General features: G+C 45.7%; 1 protein-coding gene across 5 annotated transcripts in view; it reads left to right on the plus strand.

The window, feature by feature from the left end:
• The window catches only part of PITPNC1 (phosphatidylinositol transfer protein cytoplasmic 1), a 318,834-nt gene that overhangs the window by 82,360 nt on the left and 214,838 nt on the right, over positions 1 to 21,636 (plus strand). Inside the window, exon 1 of one of the 5 annotated variants that reach the window (XM_009191060.4) lies at positions 6,643 to 7,554. The exons of the other annotated variants lie outside the window; for them this stretch is intronic. Within the exon in view, the coding sequence (XP_009189324.1) occupies positions 7,552 to 7,554 (3 nt within the window). The 5' untranslated portion in view covers positions 6,643 to 7,551. Of the gene's footprint in view, positions 1 to 6,642; positions 7,555 to 21,636 lie in introns of those variants that run through there. 5 annotated transcript variants of the gene reach the window in all.

Below are 21,636 nucleotides of genomic sequence, written 5' to 3' on the forward strand. Positions count from 1 at the left end.
TCCCAAAGTGCTGGGATTGTACAGGCGTGAGCCACCATGCCCGGCCAGTGTGACCAAAACTTTCTTGTAGCTGTGTCTCACTCTGAGTCTCTTCCTACCCAGTACTCCTTTCTTCTCTCTCCATCATACCTAGGCCATGGTCTGAAGGTTCTCCCTGCCTCCTCCTGCTTCTTCTCCTGCTGCCGTCTGCACTCACTGTGTCCATGAAAAGATCAGATTCCACTGGTACTTCAGATTTCTCAAATGAGAAGTAAAACATATTCTGTAAGTTTTGAAAATGCTTCTGTAAATTGCTTCTGGAACCTTCCTACTGGAAGTCAAATAGATAATAGGTCCCCATAGAATAGCACGGGACAATAGTACAGCTTTGGGAGCGGTGCCCGGGGAAATCTGGGCTGTGTTGGATGAAAGATACTAAGCATCTGGTGTGAACTCATGAAGCAGGGAGTCTCCTTCGCTTCAGAGGACCACATACGGCCGGGCGCAGTGGCTCACGCCTATAATCCCAGCACTTTGGGAGACCAAGGCGGGAGGATCACGAGGTCAGGAGATCGAGACCATCCTGGCTAACACAGTGAGACCCCGTCTCTACTAAAAATACAAAAAATTAGCGGGGCATGGTAGGGGGCGCCTGTAGTCCCAGCTATTCAGGAGGCTGAGGCAGGAGAATGGTGTGAACCCGGGAGGCGGAGCTTGCAGTGAGCCGAGATCGCACCACTGCACTCCAGCCTGGGCGACAGAGCGAGACTCTGTCTCAAAAAAAAAAAAAAAAAAAAAGAGAGAGAGAGAACCACATACATATCACACACGGTGTGTCTTGTTTTTCTCCAAACCCATCCCGTTATATTGGGGGGTGATGAAGTTTTTCCAGCAACCACAGTGCAGCCTGGGGAATCAGAATCAGTGTCATTGAGCCTCAGCAACACCCAGATATCCAAGAGATTGTCTTAAAGAATGTTAGAACTGTAGGTTGGGTGTGGTGGCTCACACCTGTAATTCCAAAACTTTGGGAGGCCAAGAGGGTCGCTTGAGAGCAGGTGTTCAAGAGGATGGCTCAAGGACAGAAGTCCAAGACTGCAGTGAGCTGTGACTGCACCACTGCACTCCAGCCTGGGTGATTGAGCGAGACCCTGTCTCTAAACAAAAACAAAAACAAAAAAACTTAGATTTTTGGACCTTAGATCATTTAATCTAGAGTTCTAACTTGACAGGCAAGGAATCTGAAGCCTGGAATATTAGAAGACTTGCTCAGGGTCACAGAACTGTGGAGCTCCACAGCCAGCATTACCACCTGGGTTTCTGGACTTCCTGCTCATCCCTGTTTCTGGAAGGGCTTCTGCTCCAGCTCTCCCTGAGTAATGTCCCATTTGCTTTCACAACATGCCTCTTGAATTTAAAGAAAGCAGTGCTGGTTGGTGGCTGTGTTAGTTGCAGTTTATTTGCTTGGTCCTTTGAACAGGAAGAGAGTTATGTTTATTATGGGTTGGGAGGAATGAACTTGCCTACACCTTTTCTTTTTTCTTTTTCTCTGTCTTTCTTTCTTTTTCTTTCTTCTTCTTCTTCTCCTCCTTTTTTTTTTTTTTTTTTTTTTTTTTTGAGACAGGATCTCACTCTATCGCCCAGGCTGGAGTGCAGTGGCGTGATCTCAGCTCACTACAACTTCTGCCTCCCGGGTTCAAGCAATTCTCCTGCCTCAGCCTCCTGAGTAGCTGGGATTACAGGCGCTCACTACCGTGCCCAGCTAATTTTTGTATTTTCAGTAGAGACGGGGTTTCACTATGTTGGCCAGGCTGATCTCAAACTCCTGACCCCAGGTGATCCATCTGCCTCAGCCTCCCAAAGTGCTGGGATTACAGGCATGAGCTACGTGCCTGGCTGCACTTTTTTCTTTTTTCTATTGTGTGCCTAAGACATGGTTATCGAGACAAAAATACCACCTAGTAGGCACTTCACCAATACACATCATGCTAGAAAAAAGACTGCTTTCATGCAAATGAGGTGGAGTGAGGAAAATTATTTACGTAAAGATTATTTCACAATTGGATTGAGATGGAGTTTCTCTCTTGTTGCCCGTGCTGGAGTGCGATGGCGTGATCTCGGCTCACCGCAACCTCCACCTCCTGGGTTCAAGCAATTCTCCTGCCTCAGCCTCCTGAGTAGCTGGGATTACAGGCATGGGCCACTACACGCGGCTAATTTTGTATTTTTAGTAGAGACGGGGTTTCTCCATGTTGGTTAGGTTGGTCTCAAACTTCTGACCTCAGGTGAGCCACCATGCCTGGCAACAATTGGGAATTTTTTAAAAACAAAGACAATTTAGCTTGAGGTTAACTAAAGACTTCGGTTTGCATATTATAGACAAATACATAAATTGTGTTTATATAGACTGTGTGCATATATAATTATATACTGATGAGATGTAGCATTTGTATTTTTTAAAACCACAAACATCCTGTAGTAATTCAGACTTACAAATACTTCTGCATAGCAAGTAACAATTTATAATAGCTAAACAGGAATGAATATGGATAGTGTTTCTCTCTTTGTGCCTCTGATTGGTGGGTAGGGGGGATTGAAAGCCTTATTTTGATCAGTTTTTTTTTAAATTTATGTGCATTATTGAATTGAATTGGTGGGATATATTTTCATATATGCATTTGTGGCCATATTGATTCAGCTTTCTCTGAGCCCAAATTACCAATTCTTACAAGTGAAACAGGATGTCATCTCCGTGTTGCAATCATTTTATACTTCACACAGTACGTTGGAAGTCTGAGGTAGCAAATTCAGCTTCGAGAAGTCCTTGGCTTGGGGTCAAGGAGCATCGCTGATACCAGGAGAAGCTGCCTGAATGTGAATTCGGTGGTAAAAATGAAAAGATATTTTATGTGTTTGGCTAGGCACAGTGCCTCACACCTGTAATCCCAGCACTTTGAGAGGCTGAGGTGGGCAGATCGCTTGAGCTCAGGATTTGAGAACGGCGCTGTGGGCAACATGGCAAAACCGTATCTCTATAAAAAAATACAAAAATTAGCTGGGCATTGTGGTGCACATCTGTGGTCCCGGCTACTTGGGAGGCTGAGGTGGGAGGATCGTTTTAGCCTGAAAGGTGGAGGCTGCACTGAGCTGTGATTGCACCACTGCACTCCAGCGTGGGTGACAGAGTGAGACCCCATCTCAAAAAAAAAAAAAAAAAGAGCCAGGTGTGGTGGCTCATGCTTGTAATCCCACACTTTGGGAGGCCAAGGTGGGCAGATCACTTGAGGTCAAGAGTTCGAGACCAGTCTGGCCAACACAGTGAAACCCTATCTCTACTAAAAATACAAAATTAGCCAGGTATGGTGGCTCGTGCCTGTAATCCCAGCTATTCCGGAGGCTGAGGCAGGAGAATCGCTTGAACCTGGGAGGCAGAGGTTGCAGTGAGCAGAGATCATGCCACTGTACTCCAGCCTGGGCGACAGAGCGAGATTCCATCTCATAGAAAAAAAAAAGATATTTCATGTGTTCATATAAGCAGAGAAATAAGTATAGACTGCGTTATGTTCATTTGCTTCCCAGTGTTCCTTGGTAGCTGGATTATTCATCTAACTGAGATGTAAGATCTTTTGAGCTTCTAACATAATAGTTATTCATAAAGACATTTAGGCTGATGGCTTTCTCAGAACGGCCTGCTGTTCATGATGGACTTCATCTATATTTCAACGAATTTCTAAATGGAGGAAACAGAACATTTTTCCTTTGATTAATTCAGTGGTTTTTCCGTCCTCAAGGACCCATAGGCTGGCGAACTCTAAGAGGAAGTCACAAAAGGAAGAATGGTAAATTGGAATTGGAACCGTGGAACTTGCCCCGTGAAAATCTTTCAACACTGTCCTGAATTCAACATCTGAAATACGGTGGACCGGGATAAGATTGATGGAAGCTAATTTAAACAGCTAATTTAAAATTGCACCCAAAAAGCACAGCGTTATGAATTTAATAAAGTTCGTAGGGTGTTTTGGATCATGATTTTACAACTCTCACTTTTTTTTTTTTTTTGAGACAGAGTCTCACTCTGTCACCCAGGCTGGAGCGCAGCAGCGCAATCTCCTCTCACCGCAACCTCTGCCTCCCTGGTCCGAGCAATTCTCCTGCCTCAACCTCCTGAGTAGCTGGGACTACAGGCATGTGCCACCAGGCCCGGCTGATTCTTGTATTTGTAGTAGAGATGGGGTTTCACTATATTGGCCAGGCAGGTCTCAAACTCCTGACCTCAGGTGATCCACCCACCCTGGTCTCCCAAAGTGCTGGAATTACAGGCGTGAGCCACCACACCCGGCCACAACTCTCTCACTTTTAATTGACTTTGCCCCAGAATCAAGCACTTTGACTAGCAAATGATGGCTGGTTAGATCACAGAGGTGTGTGTTGCATTGTGTCTGTTCACTGTGAAATCAGGATTTTAAGAGTGTATGCTGTTGAACACACACCTGTCTTTGAGTGGTCTGTCCCCAGAGGCCACCCGTAAGGTGGAGATTTGGGGAGGTGATCGTGGGAAGCCCCAGGGCGAGCAGAGGAAAATGAGAAAGGGGAGGAAGGGAAGGTAATAGAATGTGTGTTGGGAGAGGCTTTCCTTAAGAGCCGGTGCAGAGGAAAGTCTTGAAATGCACTAAGGAAATACAGTCTGTGCCGTGATGTAGCGCCAATGTGAAATCCCATAAGCAGCTGCTTGAAAAAGACTTGGTGGCAGACATAACTCTTTTTGCCTTGTAAGTGTTCCGGGAGGTTTCACATGCCGATGTTGAATTGTTCCCAACTTGGGTTCAGGGTGCCCAGGAACTAGCAAAATCAGCTTTTTGTGGTAGGATCTTTATAGGAGCCAGGGGCTGTCACCCAGGAACGACACAGCCCCTGCACTGGATAGCCTTTCTCCAATCTGTATAAGGCAGAACAGGGAAATGAGCCTCCTATCTGGTGTTTGGGGCTTCAGCTGGGCTGGGTTCTGAGTCCTCTATCCCTAGTTCCCCTTGGGAAGCACTGGAGAACTTGAACTGGAAATTCTCTTCCTAGGATCAACCAAATACTCCCAAAGCTTCGTGGAAGCTTAGCTCCTTGTGTCTTTTGTCATTTTCCCTAGAAGTCAAGGGATTCTCATGGAGTTGGTGTATGGGGTGGGGGCTAGAGGGCTGGGAGGATGGCAGGGCAGGGGTAAATCTAAACTTCAGGTGTCTTGAGGAGTCCATGACTTGCATCACAGAGCTGGTTTTCCCCCATCAGGCAAGGTCGGTCTTTATTTATTTATTTATTTATTTATTTATTTATTTTAGAGACAGGGTCTCCCTCTGTCACCCAGTCTGGAGTGCAGCGGTGCCATCATAGTTCACTGCAGCCTTGAACTTCTGGGCTCCAGCGATCCCCCTACCTTAGTCTCCTGAGTAGCTGGGACTACAGGCACACGCCTAAATGCCTAACTAATTTTTAAAGTTTCTGTAGAGACGGTGGGGGTGGTGGGGGTGGTGGGGGGTGGGGGGGGCATCTCACAGTGTTGCCCAGGCTGGTCTCGAACTCCTGGCCTCAACTGATCCTCCTGTCTTGACCTCCCAAAGCACTGGAATTTACAGGTGTGAGCCACTGGGCTAGCCAAAGTCAGCCTTTTGTACCCCCTCAGTGTCAGCCATTGATTGGTTGTGGGCCTCCCACAGGTGGAGAGGTTCCCATTTGTTCAAATGCAATTTACAAATAAGGGGGCAGATGGGGCCCATTAGCAGCCGAAACTCACAGCAGCCAGTGCCCAGTAAAGGTTTCATGCAGGGCCCTCCCGCACAACCCAAAACAGCAAGGAGAAAGGGCCAGGTGTTGACCTTTTCCTAACTCATCCCTTTTAACACAGTAAGTTCAGCAGTGCTCTAAGAGTCCCACTTCAAAGTACCCCTCTTGCCCTCCGAATTCAGTGTTGTTAGCCCTTTCGCTTGAAAAACCCCCTCTTGGACACAGAGGAAATAGGAGTCAGATGTCTGCACCTTCTGCACCTGTGGCTTGAACAGGACCCTCTAGGGGTCGCAGGAGGAGTGCTTGGTGCTGGTGCTTGGCAGGAGGTGGGCTGGGAGATGATGGTGGCCTTGATCCTCTTTCAACTACTTCATTCCAGCGGTTGGAATATCTCAGTAGTGAGTATTAATTTTCTTCCCCCCTAAATCCAGCAAGCAATCTAGCTCCTTAAGAGAAGAATATGTTCCTGCTTTTAACAGGGCTTTGACGCTTTTTGCAAAATAATAACTGGGCATTCTTGTGTTAAGGACCATTTGTTTCCTTCACCCGCTTTTCTTCCCAATTTAGCTGAAAAGGGCCCTGAGCCACTTAGGAGATTTTTTTTTTTTTTTTGAGACAAATCTCACTCTGTCACCCAGGCTGGAGTGCAGAGTGACATGATCTCGGCTCACTGCAACCTCTGCCTCCAGGGTTCAACTGATTCACCTGCCTCACTCAGCCTCCCGGGTAGCTGGGATTACAGGTGCGCACCACCATTCTTGGCTTTTTTTTTTTTTTTTTTTTGGTATTTTTAATAAAGATAGGGTTTCACCATGTTGGCCAGGCTGGTCTCAAACTCCTGACCTCAGGTGATCCACCCGCCTCGGCCTCCCAATGTGCTGGGATTACAGGTGTGAGCCACTGCGCCTCACTGGAGACCTTTTTTTTCTGAACTAAAATTTCTTTTCAGATACAAGGTTCGGGGTGGTGTGGACCAGTGAGAGAGGTTTCATTTGTACCTTTTTCATTTTTATTCTGATCCAGAGTAATTGGAGTATTAATGGATGTTGTCACAGGCTTTTGAAGTGGCCTTTCTTGGTGACTGAGTGGCTCTTGCAAAATTCTGAATTTTGGAACCAGGTATTGCTTTCTGGCTATACTAACATGTCCCTTTAGGAATCTAATGAGATCTGCTTTGCCTCTGCCCCAAACAGATTTGCTCTACAAGTTATTGTCAGTCAGGGCAAGCTCCAAGCTCTGTATCTAAAAAGCAAAGCCACCTGCCAGCCACAACCAGGTGCATGTTGCCTTTGGACCTTGTGTCAAAATATCTTCATCATCTAAGAGTAAAACCCCCAAAGAGGTCAGCCTGATCTTGTAGAAAGCCGTCCCTGGGAAAATGATTAAATGTCAGTAAACAAGAGCATTTCAGAAACTGACATGGTCCCTAATGTTTGTGTTTAGAGCCTCCTAATGTGTCAGAATTGAGTTGGAGACTTACGATGTAATTGCATGTCTTGTATTTCATGCCAGGCTCTCGGCGTGGTGCTGGGGCAGAGTGGGAAGCAGACCACAGGGCAGAGAGGGCCTCTGCCCTTCTATTGTCCCGTGAGAGAGATGGATATTCACAAATAATCCTGCCCCTAATTAATTGCAGCTGGGATAACCATTATAAAAGAAACTAGAGAGTGTGAAAAGGGATGACTGTCTCTTGGTCTTGGTTGTCAGGCAATGCTATGGAAGGGCTATTGAGAGTCATAGAAGTGTCCAGTACAACCACCAGCTGACGACCATAGTTCAGGAGGAAGCAGGCGTGTCTGAGACATGGTAAGTTTCAGGCTCAATTAAGGAGCTGGAGATAGCTACCAGCTGTTAGCAACACTGGGGGCGTGCAGGAGCAGCATCAGGGACAGATTTGGGAGTCCCTTGGGGAAGCCATGGGGAAGCCACAGGAATGAACAGGTGGCTTTCTTTTTTTTTTTTTTTTTTTGATGGAGTCTCGCTCTGTCGCCCAGGCTGGAGTACAGTGGCGCGATCTCAGCTCACTGCAAGCTCCGCCTCCTGGGTTCTGGCCATTCTCCTGCCTCAGCCTCCTGAGTAGCTGGGGCTACAGGCGCCCACCACCATGTCCAGCTAAATTTTTTTGTATTTTTAGTAGAGATGGAGTTTCACCGTGTTAGCCAGGATGGTCTCGATCTCCTGACCTCGTGATCTGCTCACCTCGACCTCCCAAAGTGCTGGGATTACAGGTGTGAGCCACCGTGCCCAGCTACTTTCTTTTTTTTTTTTTTTGAGGTGGAGTCTTGCTGTCGCCCAGGCTGGAGTACAGTGGCACTATCTCAGCTCACTGCAACCTCTGCCTCCCAGGTTCAAGCGATTCTCCTGCCTCAGCCTCCCAAGTAGCTGGGATTACAGGCACCTATCACCATGCCTGGCTAATTTTTGTATTTTTAGTAGAGACGAGGTTTCACCAGGTTGGCCAGGCTGGTCTTGAACTCCTGACCTCAGGTGATTCGCCCGCCTCGGCCTCCCAAAGTGTTGGGATTACAGGAGTGAGCCACTGCGCCTGGCCCAGGTGACTTTCTTGAGAGAGTATCGGCCGGGCGCGGTGGCTCAAGCCTGTAATCCCAGCACTTTGGGAGGCCGAGACGGGCGGATCACGAGGTCAGGAGATCGAGACCATCCTGGCTAACACGGTGAAACCCCGTCTCTACTAAAAAATACGAAAAAACTAGCCGGGTGAGGTGGCCGGCGCCTGTAGTCCCAGCTACTCGGGAGGCTGAGGCAGGAGAATGGCAGGAACCCGGGAGGCGGAGCTTGCAGTGAGCCGAGATCGCGCCACTGCACTCCAGGCCGGGTGACAGAGCGAGACTCCGTCTCAAAAAAAAAAAAAAGAGAGTATGGAGAGGGATCTGGGAGAATGTCTGGACCAAACCTTTTTTAAGGACCTGTCACCTACATGCAATAAGGACCATACTAATTGTAATAAGACCATTGTTTATATTTTGTTCTCCCATTAGTGCAATTTTCCCAATCCCTGTAGTATCCCCAGGATGGCTCAGAAACTGGGTTCCTGCTGTAGTCACTGTGAGAACTTCCTTCCCAAGTATAGCCAAGCACCCGCCCCACTGCTGCGGCCTGTGCCAGCCTCCTCCTTCTCTGCACACATTGCATATCCCTGTGGTCTCCGTTTTGAGCTCAGAGTGTGGGCCTCCAACCATCAGCACCGTATCACTCCATAGCTTATTGGAAATGCAGAATCTGCAGCCCCCGCCCAGCCTGCTGAATCAGGCTGTGTTTTAACAAGATCCCTAGGATCTGTCTGCCTGTTGACAAGCGAGAAGCGCTGGTCTAGGTTACCTCCTCCTCAGCATCCCGAGCCTGGCCAGAGCCCCAACACACTCAGACCAGCAGCCCCAGGCTCCGGTGACAGCAGCTGTCAGACCCATGGGAGTTCAAGTGCAGGTCATCAGGGCCCTGCCGGCTTCTCCACCTCTCTGGGTCCCTCAGCTTAGAGATTCCACTTGAGTGTAGACTCATGGAATTAGAGAATTGTTCCCCTCTGCTCTGGTGCCCTCTTTGCACTAATGTTTAGGGACCTAGAGAGGGCATCAGGAAATAAGACAGAACAAAAGCCACCAAGAGGAAGGAGGAAATTCAAGTGCCATAGCTATAGAGAGGCTCAGGAGGATAAAAACCAAGCAATAGCAGGGCTGAGAGATTTTTTAAAAATCAACTTTATTGTGCGCGCTCTCTCTCTCTCTCTCTCTCTCTCTCTCTCTCTATATATATATATATATATTTTTTTTTTTTTTTTTTTTTTGAGACAGAGTCTTGTTTTGTCACCCAGGCTGGAGTGCAGTGGTGCAATCTTAGCTCACTGTAACCTCTGCCTCCTGGGTTCAAGTGATTCGCCTGCCTTAGCCTCCCAAGTAGCCAGGATTACAGGCATGCACCGACACACCCGGCTAATTTATGTATTTTTAGTAGAGACGGGGTTTCACCATGTCAGCCAGGCTGTTCTCAAACTCCTGACCTCAAGTGATCTGCCCACCTTGGCCTCCCAAAGTGCTGGGATTACAGGCATGAACCACCACACCTGGCCATATTGTGATATAACTAACACAGAATAGAACTCACTTATTTTAAGGGTACAGCTTGATGAGTTTTAACACACATGTATATACTGTAGTCATGTAACCACTGCCCCATCAAGATACAGAACATTTCATCACCCCTAGAGCTTCCCTTGTGACTTTTTGCTGTCAATTTCTTCTCTCTACTCCCCACATTTCCTCACTCCTGTTCCTAACTAGCACTGATCTGCTTTTGCACTAAAATCTTGCCTTTCTTAAAGTTTCCTGTAGATGCATTCATACAGATGGAGTCTCTTGTGTCTCACTTCTTTTGCTCAACACAATGTTTTTGAAATTCATCCATGTATCAATAGTTTGTTCCTTTTTATTGCATAGTAGCATTCCCCTGAATGGATATACTGTAGTCTGTTTATTCATTTACTAGTTGATGGACATTTGGGTTATTTCCAGTTTTGGATGATATTGAGTAAAGTTACAATGAACATTCACATACAAGTCCTTGTGTGGACCTGTGTCTTCATTTGAGATATTTTTTTACTTTTAAACTTTTTATTTTATTTTATTTTATTTTAAATCCTCCCTCTCTCTGGATTTGCAATTTTTCTGTAAATCTAAAGTTAACTTTAGGGGGTATATGATGTCAACCTGATTTATTTAAAGTTGATTTTAGATTTACAGAAGAATTGCAAATCCAGAGAACCCCCCATAGTCTTCTTCATCCATCTTCCCCCAATGTTATACTAATTATGATACATTTATCAAAACTCAGAAATTAACATGGGCACAGTTGTATTAACTAAACTCCAGACTTCCTTCAGATTTCACCAGTTTTTCCACTAATGTCCTTTTTCTGTTCCAGTATTTAATCAGGATATAATGTTGCACTTAATTATGATATCGTAACAGTCACTTTCCATCTATGTCAATTTCTCTGTCTTTCTTTGTTTTTTAATGACTTTGACACTTATGAAGTGGGCTGGTCGAGTATTTTGTAGAATGTCCTTCAATCGGCCGGGCGCAGTGGCTCACACCTGTAATCCCAGCACTTTGGGAGGCCAAGGCAGGCGGGTCATGAGGTCAGGAGATGGAGACCATCCTGGCTGACACAGTGAAACCCTGTCTCTACAAAAAATACAAAAAATTAGCCAGGCATGGTGGCGGGCGCCTGTAGTCCCAGCTACTTGGGAGGCTGAGGCAGGAGAATGGCATGAACCTGGGAGGTGGAGTTTGCAGTGAGCCGAGATCGCGCCACTGCACTCCAACCTAGGTGACAGAGCAAGACTTGGTCTCAAAAAAAAAAAAGAGTCTGTATATAAATGTCATGTTTTAAGAAAGTTTACAAATTTGTATTGGGCTGCATTCAAAGCTGTCCTGGGCCACATGTGGCCTGTGGGCCATGGGTTGGACAAGCTTGCAGTCTGTACATTAGAAGTGAGTCACTAAATGTGATCGACACTCAGGGAAGGGAGATTAGGCCCTGCCTCCTAGAGGGAGGAGTATCAAAGAATTTGTGGACATATACTAAAACCAGCACCATAATTAATGTATTTATGTATTTATTTATTTGTTTTGAGACAGAGTCTCTCTCTGTCGCCCAGGCTGGAGTGCAGTGGCATGATCTTGGCTCACTGCAAGCTCTGCCTCCCGGGTTCATGCCAATCTCCTGCCTTGGCCTCCCGAGTAGCTGGGACTACAGGCACCCGCCACCATACCTGGCTAATTTTTTGTATTTTTAGTAGAGATGGGGTTTCACCATGTTAGCCAGGATGGTCTCGATCTCCTGACCTCAGGTGATCCATCCGCCTTGGCCTCCCAAAGTGCTGGGATTACAGGTGTGAGCCATCACAGCTGGCCAATTAATGTATTTTTATAATTTTAAAAATTATTCTTATTTTTAGAGATGGAGTCTCACTATGTTGCCCAGGCTGGTCTTGAACTCCTGGACTCAAGCGATCCACCCACCTTGGCCTCCCAGAGTGCTGGGATTACAGGTGTGAGCCACTGTACCTGGCCTGCTTTTTTTTTTTTTAAGACAAATCTGGCTCTGTTGCCCAGGCTGGAGTGCAGTGATGTGATCTCAGCTCACTGCAAGCTCTGCCTCCTGGCTTCACGCCATTCTACTGCCTCAGCCTCGAGTAGCTGGGACTACAGGCGCCTGCCCCTACACCCGGCTAACTTTTTTGTATTTTTTAAGTAGAAACGGAGTTTCACCATGTTAGCCAGGATGGTCTCGATCTCTTGACCTCCTGATCCGCCCGCCTCGGCCTCACAAAGTGCTGGGATTACAGGCACGAGCCACCTCGCCCAGCCCTGACCTGCTTTTTAATATTTTTTAGAGATGGGGTCTTGTTATGTTTCCTAGGCTGGCCTTGAACTCCTGAGCTCACGCGATACTTTTACCTCACCCTCCAGAGTAGCAGGCATTACAGGTGCATGCCGCCTCACCTGGCTAATAAATGTTTTTGGAGGGATGCGTTGAGCCTATGCAGATATCCTGTTTCCCCTTAAAGTTTGCCCATGAACTTAACATTCCTCAGTGGACCCTGCCTGCAGCTGTTATTATCTGTGATGTTCTCCTGGTGATTTTCTATTCTCCCATGCCTTCTGCCTTTATTACATGGAATTCTTCTGTAAGGGAGATTTGTTTCTTCTCTATGTATTTATTTATCCTGTCATTTGTTTATATCAGTATGGACTCACAAGTATTTATTTTATTCTCTGGGTGAGAGATGTTTTTAAGATGGGAAAACGGCCTATTTTAAGTCAGCTTAACTGTGAGCCAGGTAGCGGGAGGTGTGGAAAGGAGGAGCATAGATGCTGGGGAGGAGTGGGCGGTGGATGGGTGAAGTTCCCAGGGAGGTCAGTGAGAAGGAGATCCAGAGGTGGGGCCTTGGCAGAAATGAGGGACACCCTGTTCTCACAAACGGGTAAGAAGGAAGCTTGGGAGGGTCGATTTCCATGTCAGAAGGGAGAAGTTGAAGGAGTTCCCACTAATTAGCTTTTGTCTTCTCCATCGTCAAGATGTTTTCTGTGACGACAATGGGAAGTTGACTTTTGGAATTTTAATTGTCCTGGCCAAAATTCCTGGCCTCTAGAATAACGTTTCTCAACCTTGGCCCTGCCGACATTTGGAGCAGATAATTCATTGTTGTGGGAGCTGTCTTGTGCATTTCAGGCTGTGTCGCAGCTTCCATGGCCTCTACCCTCTAGATGCTTTAGTGCCCTCTCTCATTCCCCCAGCAGTGACCACCCAGATGCCTCCAGGCAGTGTCAAATATCCCCTGGGGAGCAAAATCGCCCCATGCTGAGAACCACGGATCTAAAATTAACACACACAATTCTGGCAATCCGCAGGATTCTTCTTTTTCTTTTTCTTTCTTTCTTTCTTTTTTTTTTTTTTTGTCTCCTTCTGTTGCCAAGGCTGGAGTGCAGTGGTGTGATCCACAGCTCACTGCAGCCTTGACCTCCCAGGCTCAAACAATCCTCCCACCTCAGCCTTCTGAGAAGCTAGGACTGCAGGTGCACACCACCATGCCCAGCTGATTTTTTTTTTTTTTTTTTTAAGAGAGGGGATCTCACTATTTGCTCAGGCTGGTCTCAAACTCTTGGGCTCAAGCAGTCCTCCTACCTCAGCCTCCCAAAGTGTTGGGATTATAGGCATGAGCCACTGCATCCAGCCCATGGGATTCTTGATCATTACTTTGAAAGACTAAGATGATGGCATTCGCCTATTAATTTTCTGCAGAAAGAGCTCAGCTGCTTTAGTGTGAACACTCCATGTTGACGCTGTGGATAAGGGAGGGCCCTGTTTTCGTGCAAATAGCGGATGGTCCTTTTAGCACATAGCCCAGATGAATCAAGAGGAAATGGAGTTCTGGTTCGCAGAGGGTCTTTGGTTCTGAAAAGGGTTGCTGTGGTTCTAGCCTTCCTCGTGGTGGAGGGGTGTTTTGCTCTCTGTGCGGTTTCTGTGTGGGCCGTGGGAAGCAACTTGGTTGTTGTGACAGTTGGGGACACGGCGGCTCTTCTCATAGGTTAATTTCTGAAAGCCCATTTGTTCTAAATCCAACGTGACGCCTACCGAGCTGGGTACAACACTGGTTGTTGGTCAAGTTTCATAAAACAGCCTGGGGTGTTCGGGACTCTTGTTCCTTTACAACTCTCATTTGACTGCCCAAAGACGCTTGCACTGGGGCCTAATTTTCTTTCACCTTCCATACGTTTTTAACAAGACACTGCCATTTCAAACATAGCGAACGTGACAGTGAAGGAACAAGGCCAAGGCAGAGGCTGCGACGACCTTGTACAGCCGCTGATGCCATCTGTTGGTGGCTGGCAGAACTGATGCCCTTTGCTGCGAGGGAGCTTTGTTTATTGCACAGAAAGTTGAAAGTTGGCAGCAGAGAACCTTGTTACCACCTGGGAGGATAGGATTGGCAGGATTAGGGAGGACTGGAAGGGGAGGGAATGCGTGTTTGCTTTGTAGATTGTGCATCAGTAATCAGACGGTGCCAGGAATCCATAGTTGAAATAATTTTAGGAGAATTTTTCAAGGTTCTGGCTAGGATGCCATTGGGACGTCCAGTCCGTTTCTCAGTCCACTGTCAGTTAAGGAATTGGGCTGTGGGAAGTTAACAGAGCAACAGAGCGGTCTGTAACCTAAAAAGACCCAGTGTCTCCCACAGAGCTAGCATGCGTCCTTATTTGTGGAATTTAATATTGAGGGAGAGTATTAACTCCTCACTCTAATCAAAGAAGCTAAGACAATATCATGCAAAACAACTATTATATTCTATCCTCTTTCAAAGTGCTTTCAAAGATGAAATTTGTCTTGATACCAATCCATTTATACCAACACATCCCCACATTGCTGATGACGAAACAGATTCCTAGAGACTAAATTTCTTTTTTTTTTTTTTGAGATGGAGTCTCACTCTCTCACCCAGGCTGGAGTGCAGTGCCGCGATCTCCGCTCACTACAGCCTCCGCCCCATACCCTCCCCCCAACCCCCGGGTTCAAGTGATTCCCCTGCCTCAGCCTCCTGAGTAGCTGGGTTTACAGGCATGCACCACCATGCCTGGCAAATTTTTGTATTTTTAGTGGAGATGGGATTTCCCCATGTTGGCCAGGCTGTTCTTGAACTCCTGACCTCAGGTAATTCACTCGCCTTGGCCTCCCAAAGTGCTAGGATTAAAAGCGTGAGCCGCCACACCTGACCTAGAGACTAAATTTCTTAGGTCCATGTGTCTGCTTGATAGCACAAGCTGGAATTAGTTCAGCCAGTGGGTTCTCAATTCTGGATGCATGTAAGAATCACCTGGGAAACAAAAAAATCTTAGTGGTTGACTTCAGTCTCAGATATACAGATTCATTTTTTAAATTTTTATTTATTTATTTATTTTTAGAGATGGGGTCTCACCATGTTGCCCAGGCTGGTCTTGAATTCCTGGGCTCAAGCAATACTCCCACCTCCGCCTCCCAAAGTTCTGGGATTACAAGGCGTGAGCCACTGTGCCTGACCAGATGCATGGATTTAACTGGGCCCGGCCAGGGCTGGGTCCTGGGCTGTGATTCTAACCTGCTGCCTGGGGTTGAAGCGCTTCTCCTCGGGGTGTGGTCCATGAACCAGCCGGATCAGCATCCCCTGGGAGCTTGTTAGAAATGTAGAATCTCAGACTCCACCCAAGACCCTCTGAATCAGAACCTACATTGCAAAAGGTTCTCAGATGATTCCCGTGCATGGCGAAGTTTGGAAACTCTGAGTGTTACTTTTGAGATCAGACATAAAGCGCTATCCACTGGTGCCTGGAGGATGTCTTATTTATTTATGAGACAGGGTCTCTGTCACCCAGGGCTGGAGTGCAGTGGCATGATCACAGCTCACTGCAGCCTCTACCTCCTGGGTTCAAGGGACCCTCCTGTCTCAGCCTTCCAAGTACCTGAAACTATAGGTGTGTGCCAACACACCCAGCGAATTTTTTTTTTTTTTTGAGACGGAGTTTCGCTCTTATTGCCCAGGCTGGAGTGCAATGGCACGATCTTCACTCACTGTAACCTCCGCCTCCTGGGTTCAAGCAATTCTCCTGCCTCAGCCTCCCAAGTAGCTGGGATTATAGGCATGCACCACCACACCAGCTAATTTTGTATTTTTATTAGAGATGGGGTTTCACTATGTTGGTTAAACTGGTCTCGAACTCCTGACCTCAAGTGATCCACCCACCTCGGCCTCCCAAAGTGCCGGGATTACAGGTGTGAACCACCGTGCCCAGCTCGCCCATCTCATTTGAAATTTTTTTTTTTTTGTAGAGACAGGGTCTTGCTATGTTGCCCAGGCTGATCTTGAACTCCTGGCCTCAAGTGATCCTCCCACCTCGGCCCCCCAAAATACTGGGATTACAGATTACAGGCATGAGCCACTGCACCAGGCCTGTTTGATTTTTACCATTCAGACAGCACTCAAGGCCTAGGTTGAGTGGCCTCCATGGAGGGCCCTGGGCTTCCCTCTACCCTGAGGGTTCCATGTGCCTCCAGGTTGAAGCCATTAGAGAGTCCAGAACTGCCCCCACCCCAGAAAAAAGTCTTGCTCATGGCCAGATGAGTGTTCCACAGCCCTTAATTTCTGGGTGTGTCATAATATAGTCACCAAATCAGGCCTGTGGGCTGCCTCCGGGTCCTTCCTGTTGAGAGTGATGGCATGTCACTGCTGGCTTCCCTGAGGATGAGAGGTTCAACTTGTTTAGTTCGGCCCCCACGGTTCTCTCACACTGCCTCTAGCTCAGAGACCCTGCTTGTATTGGAAAACTGGGAGGCAGTGCCTTTTCCTCTTTTTTCCTTTCTGAAATAGAAGGCACTCAGTCAATGTTGGATTTGGAATATTGGAATGAAATGAAGGCTATGTGGGCCTCTGAGCAGCCTTTGGTGTTAGAAACAGGCTTCATCCCTGCTGACTTGAGTTTCAGTTGAGGAGCTCCTATCTGGGCAGCACTCTTCACCAGCAAAGGCCGTCCGTTGTCTTTTGAAAAGAGATCTTTTTTAGTTCATTTCTTAAAATCCAGTGCTATATGAGAGCCAGTCTGATCTTTTCTAAATCTGTACTTTCATTTTGGGTAGCGCCTAAAAGAGACACAGCAGTCCCTGTTCAACCTCTTTTCGGGAAACCGAGAGCCTTGGCTGCTTGTTCATCCCTTCTCTGCTGTTTTCAACAACAAACCCCCTTTGATGAAAGACCATTCTGAGACAGGCAGAGCTGGCTCCCCTTTTATTTCTCCTCTTCTCCAAGGTCCCTTCTGCCACCTCCTGTATCTCTTCCAACCTTCCTCCCCCAAAGAAAAACAACAACAGACCAAACTTTGAAAAAACAAGGGAGGCTTGTCCCCGTTGGTGAAATCCCTTGAAAGGATGTCACTGAGAAAGGGTCTCTGTGGCTCTTTTCCTGCAAGCCTTGGGAGGTCTCTGAGGATCTGACCTGGGGAGACTGGAGTGCTAATTATATGCACAGAAGCTATTCATTAGTTGCCACTAGCAAGAAGACTTTGCCAGTGCTCATTCCTCTGAATTCAGAGGTTTTGAAAGAACCCCAAACTGGGCCTGCGACTTTCTTCAATCTTGTGTTTTAAATATATATATATTTCTTCCTTCTTCAGCCTCTCCGTTCTCCTCTGTTGCCCACAGCAACCCCAGCAGTTGGTACCAGCACAGAGTGGAGAGGGCAGGCCAGGTTACCTCTGTGTCAAGCAATCGTTACTGAGCAATTCACCAGAGCCTCACAAAGAAACAGATTTCTCTGAAAATCTCTCAATCCAAATCACCGCCTATATTTAACTAGCAGCTCCCCAACCCTACCTTTCCTGAGAGGTCCGTGTTTTCTGGTACCTGAGCAGACAGGTATGAGCCACTGCCTCCCTGCCTTTTTGAGGCCTTTGTTTACCAGCCATGCTTTGTTAACTCTTTAACACACTTTCGTGATGTTCACACTTTCCCCCTACCACACACACTTCAGTGGAGACAGACAAGGGGAAGAATTAGATGATGAGCCAGCAGGTGCCCATGAGGAACAGGCAGTCAGGCCATAGGTTTTCCCCCTTTTCTGCTTTAACACGAGACAGTGCTTTGTCAAAAGGAAGTGCCAAAGTTGTCATGGAAATAAATCATTAGCTAGATTGAGCTATCTTTAATTTGGGCGGGAATCTGCCATTAATATGTCTAAATCTCAGTTTACAAATGAGCATTTGATGACTTGATTCCTGACACTTACTCTTGTGATTCTTTTGAATCTCAATTAATAAGACTTTCTTTCTCACAGAATGCCATACGGCTTCTTGGAACAAAGGACAAACGGGTAGAATGCTTGAAACAGACCAAATCAAAGATTATGATTTTTTTTCTGAAGGGAAGAAAAAAATAAAATTGGAAACATAAAAATAAGGCTTATCATGATATTCTGCTGTCTGATTTCTAAACGTACAGTTCCTTTAGGTTCTAAGGACTGGCATGTTCTTTGAGATATTTGTCAATGACATGTGAAATGTGTTCTGAGTAAAGGCATTTTCTTCTGCAATGTTCATTTCTATTTCAATGGTCTGCCTCAGTACTTTTCTTTAATTAATACTGTTTATGCTCACTGATGAATAATTCAGAGTCTTACAAGCAACAGATGTCAGCGGATTCAAAATGACTTCCCCTGAATTATTTATTATTTCCAAAAAAGTAACAGGTTTGTTGAACAAGTAATTGGCAACACAGATGCAGATCAAGGTTTGTCAGCAGGCAACAAGTTTCACTACTGCTTCCCCTTTTGTGCATGTTAATAACCAGGACGGCATTGTCTAAGAGGGAGTCTGCCTGATACCACTGCTTAGGGAGTCACTGACCCATCCTGTTGCTGACTTGGAGAGCTGGAACCTTATTTGATTTCCAGGTTGTCTAACGATGATGAAACATGAATGGGAATTCATCCAAAAATATAATTAATGAATGTAGCCTTGTAAATATCTCTCAGACAGAATGACTTAATACAGGTGCCCAGAAAGAGGGAACATCTTTGTTTGCAAGGATATGTTAAGAATAGAGACCTAGAAGAAAAATAATTTGACAGATATGTAAAGGTTTATGTGTAAGAATGTTCTCTGCAGTGCTGTTTATGACAGAGTTTTTGCAAGGAGACAACTTAAACGTCCAACAGTGAAAGACTGGTTAGATAAATTCTGGTAGATCCAAGCAATGAAATATTATATCGCTACTACAATGATATATATGTGTTTTTGATCTGGAGAAATGTCAACATATTAAATGAAAGATGATATTAAGTGAGAGAGTCTATAAACTGATATGGCTTATTTCTGTAGGAAAATATATGTATTTTTTTTTTTTGTAGGCATAGGGAAAAGTCTAGAAGGAATTACCCCCAAAATATGAATAGTGGTTATTTAGGGTAGTAGGATCCAGCATGACTTTTCTTCTGTCTCACGTATTTTGCCATCATTTTCACTGTAAATATGCTTATGTTATGAATCTCAGTTAATATGACTTTCTCATAGAATGCCATACCTCTTCTTGGAACTAAGCACAAATGGGTAGAAGGTTAAGCTGCTGTAACAAGAGATCTAACAATATTGTGACCTAAAGAAATAAATCTCAGGCCGGGTACGGTGGCCCATGCCTGTAATCCCAGCAATTTGGGAGGCTGAGGTGGGTGGATCACCTGACATCAGGAGTTTGAGACCAGCCTGGCCAACATGGCAAAACCCCATCTCTACAAAAAATACAAAAATTAGCTGGGTACAGTGGTACACGCCTGTATTCCCAGCTACCCGGGAGGCTGAGGCGGGAGAATCGCTTGAACCCAGGAGGCGGAGGTTGCAGTGAGCCGAGATCGTGCCACTGTACCTCCAGCCTGGGTGACAGAGCGAGACTTGGCCTGCCTTGTTATCTTCTAAAGAGTGAAGTCTGGCTGCTGTCATGAGAAGGAAACATGGGTATGGAAGAGGCATGACTCGCTGTCTCAAGGCCCTGGTCCAAAAGTGGCCCGTATCACTCCTGCTCCCAGTCCTTAGCAGGGACATAGGCACATGGCCATACCCGACTGCCAGCAGGCTGGGAACAAAATCCTTACAGGCATTTATGTGACCAGCAATAGCACAGTGCTATAGAGAAAGGAGAAGAGGAATTTTGCTGGGACAACTTTCAGTCTCTGCTAAATTTATTTATTGATTTATTTTTAAATTTTTTTAGAGAAGAGGTCTTGCTTTGTTGCCCAGGTGGGTCTCAAACTCCTGGGCTCAAGTGATTCCCCCAACTTGGCCTCCCAAAGTGGGATTACAGGCATGAGCTGCCACGCCCGGCTGCTGCTAAAGTTATTACCCTTAAAATAAAAATAAAAATAAATTTAAAAAGGAAGTTGAGTTTTGATTAGATGTCTTCAGAGGGCATTTCCTTTTGGAATTAATCATACAGAAGATGTGTACTCTGAAGCAATTTGAAGAATTAAAAAAAAAAAAAGGAAAGGTATAAAATTTGGACACTGCCTTCCAGGGATTTACAGTCTGATTGAGAAACTGGACCAGTAACAATTCGAAGTAGTATATGCAAAAGGCCAGAGACCGTTCAGATCAGTGCAGAGGAGCGAATTGGCTAGGGTCATGGAATAAGGCTTAGATAAATTGAAAGGCTTGCAATTCTGCTTCGTTGAGCTACCAGGATTACTTGTACTTTTGGAAGAAGTAAAACTATTTGTGTTTTGTGACATTTTAGGGTAGCATGACCTCCCTTTACAACCCAGAGGAACTGAATCATATTCTCCTACTGACTGACTTAACAGTAATTTAAGACTCTAATTGGTCTTCCGTTAGCTGTCATTTATTGTAATTCTTTGTGAAATGCATATGATCTTTAACGTAAGATATCTTGGAAGAGCTACAACTTAAAGAAAACTGGACTTGATAATGTAAAAATTATCTTGTAAATAATTTTTTAAAAATATGGTTTGAAAGCTTTTTAGTATGGTTATCTTGAGTAGGGTGTTTCTAGGCTTATTTGGAAGGCAAACCAACCTTGGATAGGAATGTTTCTGTCTTTAATAGATTAATGGTAATCATATAATACATTACCTCCTTCACAATACGATCAAATTTTGCAAATCTTTTGCCTTGAATCAGATTCTTCAACTCTGGAGTTTAAGTTAGTAGAACCCCAAAATATGTTGTTTTATGCACAAAACCTCGCAAAGTCAAGCGGTAGATTTTGATCTCTTCTTTAACCTACCCTGAATGTAGTCCCTTAAAACATGTTGGAATTCACATTTGGTATTTACCTGCTATTCCATGAGATGCAACAAAATGTTTGAAGGGAGACCATAGGAACCATTTGGTGCTTTGGTGATCTTTTCGGGAAAATCTGGTTTCGGAAGCCCCATAAGGCATGAATTATTGCAAATAAGGCCCAGATTTGAAAACTGCTGTTTTTCAAATTGTGCTTGTTCTAGAAATAATGATTTTTACATCTGGGAAGAACTTTAAGAAATTGGATGATCCAGTTGCCTGCTTTGACAGATGAGGAACTGCAATGCAAAGAGGTCAGGCTAGTTGCTGGGGTCACCTGCTTCATTTGTGACAAAACTAGGAACCATGGGTCTGACTCAGTCCTCTGCCCTGCTGCCCTGTAACCACAGTAGGCCTCGCTCTTTATATTATGCCAGTGATAGTCACCCGCCTTGCTTCCTACCATCAAAGGGAACTTCTGGTAGATACTCTTTCACAGCGCCTGATCTGCAGGAGTGATGAATTTAGCCTGGGATGAACTGGGAGTGACAGAGCCATC

Source organism: Papio anubis, chromosome 17 (genome assembly GCF_008728515.1).
Source record: "Papio anubis isolate 15944 chromosome 17, Panubis1.0, whole genome shotgun sequence".
Lineage (NCBI taxonomy): Eukaryota > Metazoa > Chordata > Mammalia > Primates > Cercopithecidae > Papio > Papio anubis.